At 55.8% G+C, this 9950-nt stretch overlaps 1 protein-coding gene across 5 annotated transcripts in view; it reads right to left on the reverse strand.

Moving 5' to 3' along the window:
* LOC118173895 (protocadherin gamma-C3-like) overlaps nucleotides 1–9950 on the reverse strand; it is a 38389-nt gene that overhangs the window by 2803 nt on the left and 25636 nt on the right. For all 5 annotated transcript variants that reach the window (XM_035338855.1, XM_035338852.1, XM_035338856.1 and 2 more), the window contains exon 3: nucleotides 3662–3750. In XM_035338855.1, coding sequence (XP_035194746.1) covers nucleotides 3662–3750 — 89 coding nt within the window. The remainder of the gene's footprint in view (nucleotides 1–3661; nucleotides 3751–9950) is intronic.

The raw sequence follows: 9950 nt of genomic DNA on the forward strand, positions 1-9950 counted from the left end.
AAGGGAAGGGAAGGGAAGGGAAGGGAAGGGAAGGGAAGGGAAGGGAATTCATTGCTGGCCTGCTGCAGAGAGCGAGGCCCCCCTAGGATGCTGGAGGCAGAGACCAGATGGAAATGGGGGGAGACCACAGGAGGGGGGAGAAACGAGCAGGGAGGGAGGGAAGGCAGACCATGAGCAGCGCTCCTCCAGCAGCCCCACACCCTCAGCTCCAACACGTGTGGCCCCAGCCAGCATTCCTGTACATTTGTACATTTCCCTGTGGGAAACCCTGGGTGCCTGAAGGGCCCAAGGCAGAGCCCAGGACTGCTCATCCCTCCTCCCTCAGACTGCAGTAGAGGCAAACCACCACCAGAAGTCAGGGGCTGGTCCTCTTATGCATCACCTCTCTCTGGATCAGACCCACGCACACCTCGATGTTGCCTTGGCTTTGCCCCCTGTGGGTGGAGGCAGCGGATCCATCCTTCTGGCAGGGCACCGAGCCCCCAATGCTCCAAAATATTCCTGTGCACGTGCCCCCTCGGAGAGGTCAGCAGCATTAAGCAATCGCAGCTTGAAAAATTACAGCTGCTCGGCTGGAGCAGAGGGAGGAAAACACAGCACGAGCTCGGTAACAGGCTGGGGACAGCTCTTCCTGGAAGGGTCCCAGAGACTGGGGGCTCTGGGGACCTGGGGCTGGAGGAGGGCAGGCAGATGGGCTGGGGAAGACGTGCAGGGCCAGGCGATTACATTTGCTGCAAATGCTCACTCTCTGTTCAGGGTTTTACTGCTCGCTACCTTCTTGTTTTAAAATGGCTCTCAGAGGTTTGTGACCGCTGGCACCAGCAGAATCTCGTTTCATTAAACCCAGCCCGGCCCCTCACCCACCGGGGGGGGGGTCTGAGTTGGGCTGGGATGCCTGGAGCTGTGCCCAGGCCAGGCTGCAGCCAGGCAGGTCTTTTTTGTGGTCTCATCCATTGCTGCAATTTAGCCTGTGACAGCCTGGGTGGGGACCTGGGGGGTTGGGAACAGTGTCCCGTGCCCAAGGAGCGTCCCAGATGCTTTGTGCAGGAAGGGTCTGGGGGCTCCCGGCAGCACCCAGCACAACTGGTCCCCATGAACTCGTTTGCAGTCACAGCACAGCTTTCCAGGAGAAAATGCCTCCTGTGAGGTTCCCAGCCCTCCAGTTGGTCCAGCACAAGAGCAAAGGGCTGTTTCTAGGTAACATTGCCATTAGGCTGAAAAGAAGAGGGAACAGGGACAATAGAGGTTTATAACTCAGCACCGAGCTGCTCTTGCCAAGCAGGGCACTTCGCTTCTTCTTGCTGGAAAGGTTATGCTCAGCCTTCACCAGTGGCCAGCCGTTATCCAAAAAAAGCCCTGAGGCCCCTGCAGCCACATGGTGAGGAGGAAAACAAGGCTTTGGCAAAAATAACCACCTTCTGGCTCCGCTTCCCCCATAAGCAGAGGGGAGAGGAGGTCGGGGGAGGCAGCTCTGGAGCACTTGCTGCTGCAGCTGCTGCTGGGGCTTTTGGAGACCCGATATAGCGAGGCTGCGCGGGCCGCCTCGCTGTCTGCGGGCTCCCTCGCTGTCTCACAGCACCCCTATAAATTCTTGACAAAAGATGAAGTATTTTAAGGACAGTGTGCCTCATATGCCTGCCCTTCAGTATCTGGTTTCCTGGAGCATCCCCGCTCCTTGGTCTGTCCTAGCAGCTGCCTCTGCCCCTGCAGACTGCTAAAAAACACTGGATTTTCAAATTTCCCAGGCTCACAGCTCCGAGGGCAGAGAGAGAGGATTTGAAACAAAGGACAACGATGGCACAGGGTAGGGATGCAGGTAGGACAGCACCAGCCCTTTCCAGAAGCTGGTGGAGCAGAGCAGCATCAAAGGAGCTTCTGTCCCTGGAGGTCTCCAGCATGGAGCAGCTCAGGCTCGTAGGAGCTTCCTCCCCTTTGGAGCTCAACCAGAGCCCAGCAGGGGACATTAAGAGACAAGAACCATTTAAACAGCCAGGAAACATTACCCGAGGATGAGCAACACAAAGCTTAGTGGGCAATTAGCCCTGCCCCTCATCAAAGCCTGCTCCAATCAGCACTATTAACTTAATGAGCCAGAGCAGCAAAGCAGAGAGCAGAGGAGACTGATGAAAATACAGCTCCAGCGGGGGAAAACAAAACACTTCTGAAGGCTTATGCTGCACTGAAGGTGGAGAGATGGGGTTGGGGCTGTGTCTCAAGGGAAGGAGACACCTCCGAGACGCCTCTCCCTGCGCTGCAGCAGGGAATGCCACTCGCCCTCGTCTCCTGGGGGGCTCTGCTTTAATGCAGCCCCCTGGGAAGAGGTTAGGGCCCTCAGAGATGTGTGGACTGGGGGAGATTTGCCTGAATAGGGCCTGGGGCTATGCAGGAGATGGAGCGTGACCTGGAAGGGACCTGCACGGCTCTCAGGTCCTGACGCAGCCAGAAAACCAGGTTATTTGTGAGCAAGGAAACCGGATCTGGAGGCACGAGGGATGATAACCACATGGGCCCCCGCAGGCTGTTTTTTTCCAGGGCCGTTGTTCAGATCAGAGCCCCATTTTCACATCATTTCTTTTTTTTTTTCTTTTTTTCCCTGAGCGTAAACAACTCCATTGCCCAATTCCTTCATCCCCTTCCCCAGCAGCTGTGGCTCAGGGCTGCCTGGTGGCTGCAGAGGGCTGCAGCAGCTTTCCAAGAAAGCAGCATCGAGCACATCCCTCCTCCCCCAGATTCCTTCTCTCCCAAGAGCTCAGAGAAAACATCCAAAGCATTTTACCCAGCGTTTTATGGCTGTGCTGCTGTTTCTATTTTTAAACTGGGGGGGGGGGGGGGGGGAGTGAAGCCTGGAGGTATTTATAAATAAAGGCTTTATGAAAACTGGGCTCTTTATCCGGAGCATTGCGTAGAGTGGTAATTGCACTTCTACAAAGCCAGGGAGATCGCGGGCGCACAGAACACTCCTCCCTGTCTGCTGCTTTCACACAATGCAGCCGTAAAACACGACAACCCAAGGAAACACGGGAACAACCCCAAAGGAAGCCCAGCGACTGCAGCCCGGAGGCCCAGCCGCAGCCCCAGGCTGACCCCGGTGAGCCCCAGTGGGGTGCTGGACAGGAGTCGTGCTGGGGGTCCCGCTCTGATGACCTCCAGGTCTACCCTCGGTGCATCCCTGCTGCGGTGTTCCTCACCACCATGGGGATGTAAGGGAGCTGCTTCTCTACAGCAGCCTCCTGCTCCCAAGCTTTGCCTGAATGCTTGCTTCTGGCCAGCGGTGGCCGCAGGACCATGGCAGGTATTTTGTTTACTGCAGCCTTATGGAATCAAACAGCTTGTAATACATCCCAAGACCAGCTTGTTCTTTCACCGCAGTCCCATCATGGGGCAGATGACCCACCAGTCCAGTGCACAGGCAGCACAGTTTGGGTGGGAGCACGAGCTCCTAGACAGAATGGGTGCCCCGTCTGCACACTGCTGATGGCACCTCCCCTGCCTGCCCCCATGCCTCAGGGTAACACAGACGGCTTCTGTTCAGGTCATCCATCCAAAGCCACTCCAGCTAACCCGCTCACGTCAATCCCACAAGCATCCGACCTAATGGCATGCGTCTGAGAAGCCCCTACGAGGGCAAGTGCCGCGGTTTCCCCGCACAAAGGACACTGACCGTTTGCCGACGCCAGGATCATGGCTTGCAGCATCTCCGTGTCAAACTGGTTGTTCGGCCAGGCTCCACCTTCCTCTCCATTCTGGGAGCTATGGGAAAAGAAAGGAAGCAGAAAGTTACCCTGGCTGGGCAAGGAGGAGTGGGCTTCAGAAGCCAAGGCTGTGGATACATTGAGCAGCTCTGAGGGCAGCGCTGGCAGAGAGGAGGCTGTGGGCTTTAAATCCCTCTATTAAATAACCCTCTGGAGTGTAAACACTTTCAGAGGTCTCCATCCCTCTCCAAGGCTTTTGAATAATAACCACCAATACCAAAAGTACTTGGGGCTGAGTGGCACTTCCAGAAATGCCTTCCTAACTCCTCCTGGCTGAGACAGCCTGTACCCTAAGGACCTTGAAAACCCCATAGATGCCTTCCCACCAGTTAACGACCACAAAGAATGCCAGTCCTAGAGCCACAAAGCAGCATATGCCCCCGTATGACCAGGTTCCTTTTGCAGGCCACGTGAGGTGGCTGCCCTTTCAAGTTATTTCAAGCTACAACTCCACTCTGCAGCTTCTTTCATGGAATTGAGGGTGAGAAAATCCCACAGAGCCAGGGGATCGGGGATCAGCAGGGAGGCAACTGCCCATCTCTGTGGCTCCTGCCCTTAAGGGAGGCCAGGAGCAGCCACCAAGAGCCATGAGAGGGGAGGTGGGCAACCACTGTGGTTCCCTGGGGCAGGCTGACAGGGGCTGAGCACCACGGGTCTGCCTGGGAAAGCTCCGAGGGTGCCACCAGGCTTTGGTCCAGGAGGAGATTTTGTGGTGAGGTTACAATCAGCACTCTGTGCGCTGCCTAACAAGCTCTGCATTGATGCCTGCCAGGTGCCCAGCAGCTGTGCTCAGCCATCCTTCACTTGCGGCCTCACTTTCCCTCCGGAGAGGCCAGGGATGTTTTCCCAGAGCCCTGCTTCCAGTAGGGAGACCTCAAAATCCCACCAGCCAGGTGACCATGGCACAGATCCACCACGGGGACCTGGGTCTGCTGCCTGGGTCCCTGCCCCAGCTGCATCAAAGGTTTTCAAGGAGGGAAGTCCCAAATGCACACCAGCTTTCCCCGGTGTACAAGTGTCCCATACACAAGAATTTTAAAAAATCTGATGCTTGGCTAAGTGTGTTGGAGAGCTCTGAGTGCACCCCAGGTAGCCCTGCTCTGTCACACAGCTGGTACAGACCCAGTGACAGGACATGCAAAAGTCCCTCCGAAACTCAAGGAGAGGTGAGTGTAACAGAGATGTACACATGGACCCTCCGGGGTACCCAACTGCAGAGCTGGTCTTAAGCAAGGTGCCTGAAGAGCCGCAGGACCTGTGGCAGCCCCACACAATCACCCTTCCTGCGGCTCCTTGCTGCACAAAGCAGCACAAACATTGCTGCTCTCACAGCCCGGCTTTATCTGCGCGGGATGCGAGCAGTCCCCGATGTAGCGGAGGCTGCCCTGCCAGGCTGCCGAAATACCTGCCATCTGTTGCAACCCAGGGCATCCCAAAACCTATTTATATTGATCCCCCGCTGCGCGTGCAGTGGCACGGTTTCAAGACGGCCGGCAGCGAGGTCTGCCCGCCTCACCGGCTGATCTCGGTGCTCTTACCAGGGCCGTGCCCTGACTCCACAGGCGAGAGGATAGCTGAGGACCAGGCACTGACCTGCTTTATGTCCGGGCTGGGAATAGAGCCCCAGGCTAGATCCTATAAAGGGCTTAGGAACCTAAACCCTGTGTCAAACCACAGCCCATGCAGCCACTGCTTAACCCCAGTGCTCCCTGCCCCCTCCCCGGCCGGCAGTCCCAGCTTTCCCAGTGCTGCAAGAACCCCATCCCGAAATGCTGGGTGCGGGCAGCCCCGCACATCCCTCCTGGTGCTGGCTCTCAGGGCAGCCCCTGAACAGCGACGGGATCTGGGGACGGAGGAAAGGAAAAGCAGAAGAAAGTGTCAAATTTTTTGAATTGTAGCTTTCTGGTGGTTTGACCTCTGTTTTGAAGTCAGAGACCAAGGTTTGACCCCTCTTTGACGTGACATCACAGCCTTGCCAGTACAAACCAGTACCCAGTTGTTCTGTTCAAGGTGTCCCCAGGTCCTTTCCCCCAAGCCTGCTGCACCCAGCACTCCCTAAGTGCACAAACAGGCCCAAAGCATCTCCCTGCTCCCCGTGGTGTCATGCAGAAAAGCTATTTTAGAAATGCCTGAGTTGCAGAAATGGTATTGAGCTCATCTCTGTAAGCAGGAAATTCAAGTGCTGAATTACTTACGAGTGCAATCATTCAGAATTCAGAAGCAGAGGAAAAATAAATGCAGTAATCTAAAAACACCCTAAAATAACTTCGTGCACTGAGAAAAAAAAAAAAAAAAAAAAAAAAAAAAAACAGCCAGGCACACAGCTGATGACCAGAGCTGGCTGTCTGCCAGGGCTATAGGACGGAGCCGTGAATGGCTGGTGCACAGCTCAGCGGCGAGCATCCCGCTCCCCCCGGCTGCCGCGGGGACGCTGCCCGGAACAGGAGGCTGGTTCCTATGGAAATGACTGCAAAGACTCGCAGTTTTTAATACAAATGGTGTTGACTCAATAGGCTTTTTATAAAAACCCATCCTACAGAGGACAGATTTTTTTTTTTTTTTTACTGTTTAATTCTATTCCACGCTTCAAAGCTCAGAAAATAGCTGGCTTTTGTTTCTGGGAAGGCATCCAGCACTAGGACTGGAGGGAAGGAAGCAAGCCTGCATTTGAGACAAAGAGGAACCCATTGATGCTGTATCTGAGGGGGATCAGAGCGTAGTGGACACACGGAGCACGGGAAGCACATGGGGACGTGGGCGCCCACAGGTGCGCACACACAGCCAGGTCGATCTGGATGTCATCAAGCCCAGCCAAACAGGATGCGTGGATGTTAGGAAATGCCAAAATGAAAGGTCTGTCCTGCAGCCTTTGATATGGCTCCACATCACACGGCTGGCTAATTACACAGAAGGGCAGGGGCTTTCCACAAGCATCTGCCCAAGCCGTGCGTGGGGTGGACCCCGGTACTTTGCTGACCGGCTGTTTTCTGCTTCCCCTGACCAACATGTTGTCCCTATTTAACTTTCACTTCCAGTACAGAATTATTCATTTCCTTGCAGGGTTTCTATGGAGCTTGTTACTATGGCATCCAAATGCCTCACAAACATTTATTTGCACAACTGCCCGGTGAAATTCTGAAAAAAAAAAAAATATATGTTTTCCTCATTCTGCAGCTGGAAGGCCAGGCTGTAGCAGTGCCACAGGAAAATGAAGAAGTTGATTTGTGCTGGAAGAGTGCTGCCAGGGCTCAAGCGGCTGCTGGGAGCCCCATACCCCAAAGATGAGGCTCTGCCTCCCCAGGGGGTTCCTGGCAGGGTGGAGCCACCCTCAGCCAGCTCTCACTTCTGGGGTTTTCCAGCTCCTCCAGCAGCAGCCCCTGTATCAGTGCTGGTCCCACCCCACAGCCACAGCCACCCCCAGGCTTCCCTGCTGGGGCGGGGGGGGGGGAAACATGACTTGGGTCCACCTCACCCCCCAGCCCCTTCCCCTTTCACTCCCTGTCTCTGGGTGCTTCCCCAGCCTCCCATTGCCTCCCTGCAGGGGCAGGACCAGCTGGAGCAGCCCTCTCCCTGCCTCCAGGGCTGGGCAGTTTCTCCAAGCCCCTTCCCCCAGACCCATTCCCAAGCAGCCCTGATGCTCCCAGCCTGCACCCCAGCCTGTCCCCCTCCCCTTGCACTGCTGGCTTTCCCCGCTCCGTCTGTCTTCCTTCCAGCCCCCCACCCCCCCAAGCTGCCTCTCACACCCAGCCCCAGCCAGAGGCAGCACCAGAAATAAAATCTCAGCCTCCAGCGTTTTCACGCTGGCACAGTGACAAGCAGCAGGGAAATGATCTGTCACAGACAGCTCTGGAGGTGTGCTGGGGACACGGCCATGCCCGGGACAGCATCCCCCTGCCTTGCAGCCCCATCCTCCAGCAGTCCCACTGCCCGAGCTGGAGCCCTCCCAAATTACAGCGCCGGCTCAAAAATTGCTGCAATTTCTTTTTTCCTTCTCATCGTAGCAGAGGATGCCGCCTGCCCCTCCCCCATGCTCTGCACATTCCCTGCCTCTTCCGTAATGCAATTACAGGCGCTGGAGGGCTTGGGCAAGGTGCAGATTTCAGACTCCGACTTTGCAAAGGGGATCGCCAAATTTTAGCGGCAAGGTGGGGGGGAGGCTCACAGCCTGACGGAGTGAGGGGGATGCTGGCCAAGGCACTGGGATGCTGCTCTGCGTGGTGGGGGCAGAACAAAGGCCACGATGTCTCTGCGGGTGGAGAATGGGGGACAGGGAGAGCCCCTCACCAAGACGGCTCTTCCAGACCTCCCCCCCCCGAGAGCAGTGCCCGTGCTACACAGCCCATCACCCCCTGCCCTGTCACCCCCCCATGCCACAAAGATGCTGGGGAAGCTATTTAGAGAAATTCTTTGGAAATGTTCTTGCGCCTGTTTGTCAGATCCCGGAGCCTCTGCAGCCAAGCGTGGCATGTGCTCAGCTGCGCAGGAAGCAGATGGAGAGAGAAAAATTAAACTAATACATGTCACACCTGCTAAATTCCCTAAAATAACATTTCTATACATAACGCTGTGATGACGTAACTCCTGATGCGCTGGGGACTGTCCAGAGAGAGGAACACGTCCCGTTTATGAGGTATGTCCCTGTCCCCACGCTGGGCTCCCCACCTCCTGCCCCCCCCAGCAGGACTACTCCTGCCCCCAGCACCAGGCCAGCTCCTGCGGGGTCTCTCCCTCCTATCCCCATCCCAGCACCCAACAGCATCACAGACCGCAGCACCCGCTCGGAGCCAAGACAGGCTTTGAGCAGCCTTGTAATGCATTAAAGCAGCGTTGTCACCATGGCAATCAATAGGAAACCAGAGTACCACCTAAAGCTGGGAGCAGCTCCATGGTCTTCAACCGTTCCTGCTTCTACATCCACCAGGGCAACACCTCACTTTGCAATCGCAACTGCCTGGCCCCTGCTGGGCTTACGTGGCTCCCTCCCAGGTGTTTGCTGAGCAAAAGACAGCCAGGGGTGGGGGGCAAGGACTGCACAGCAACCTCAAACAGTCACCAAAATGCAGCTCCTCTCCTGGGCAGCCCAGGATGTGGCTCAGGCTGGTGTCTGAGCTCTGCAGCCCTGTGCAGGCCCTAGAAGCCAAGAGGCCAAGAGCAGCCCCGTGGTCTGCGTGCTGCAGGAGGCGCTGAGGCATCACTCAAGGCTCCAGTGTCTGCACAGGCTGAGGGATGAAAAACAGCCAGAAGGAGCAGCAGATCTGGCCCCAAGGCTGCCACACATCTTTGATTCACCTGCAGGACCTGTGAAACCTCCTACCCAGAAGCAAAGCTGGTGGCCTCAAACCCCTGGGTGCTTTCAGGATAGATACCTGCAGATCAGACCCGGTTTCCTAAAACTTCCCAAAAGTGCCAGAGGCCACCACCAGAAACTGCTGTGACACCCATGCCCATTAGGCACATGTTCTCCGGGTGATACCACCTCAAACACCGTGTCCTGCTTGCTTTTTCAGCCTGCTTCCCCCATGCTGTCCATCTGCTCATTCCACCACCCCAGGTTCTGGAATCTGCTGCATTTTCAACCAGATCTGATGGCCAGGTGGAAGTTTCCCATATGCTACACTTCTGCCACTCGCATGGAAATCACAAGCCCCTCGCTGCTGTCTTCTGCTGGGGAAGGGCTCGGTTGCTGGCTGTGCCACCCCACCAGCTCGCCTGTTGCTGCCCGTCACTACGTGGTGGCTGGAGGTTGCAGAAACCACTTGTCCCACTGCTTTGGGAAGTCCCACCTAGGTTTGTGGGACAACCTGTGTGCCACCTCCCTGCCCTGCCATGCTGGGGTGATGCACGCACATCCTGACCACACAGCAGGAGCTCCGTCCTTCTGCTGCTAGCCTTTGGCAGCACCTGCAGGCTCTGCAGACAGCGGGGAACCAAAGCTTCTGTGTGCTTTAGGGAATATTCTTGGGACACTTTTTTTCCATTGTGGTCCCACACCTTTCCCAGGCAGGCTCCCTTTAGTCCTGAAAGCCCAAATACTGGAGCTCAGGGAAAGAAAGAGAGAAAGAGAGAAAGAAAGAGAGAGAGAAAGTGAGAAAGAAAGAGGGAGAGAGGGAGAGAAAGAAAGATAAAGAGAAAAAGAGAGATAGAGAAAGAAAAAGAAAGAAAGAAAGAAAGAAAGAAAGAAAGAAAGAAAGAAAGAAA

This window comes from Oxyura jamaicensis, chromosome 13, assembly GCF_011077185.1.
Source record: "Oxyura jamaicensis isolate SHBP4307 breed ruddy duck chromosome 13, BPBGC_Ojam_1.0, whole genome shotgun sequence".
Taxonomy (NCBI): Eukaryota; Metazoa; Chordata; class Aves; order Anseriformes; family Anatidae; genus Oxyura; species Oxyura jamaicensis.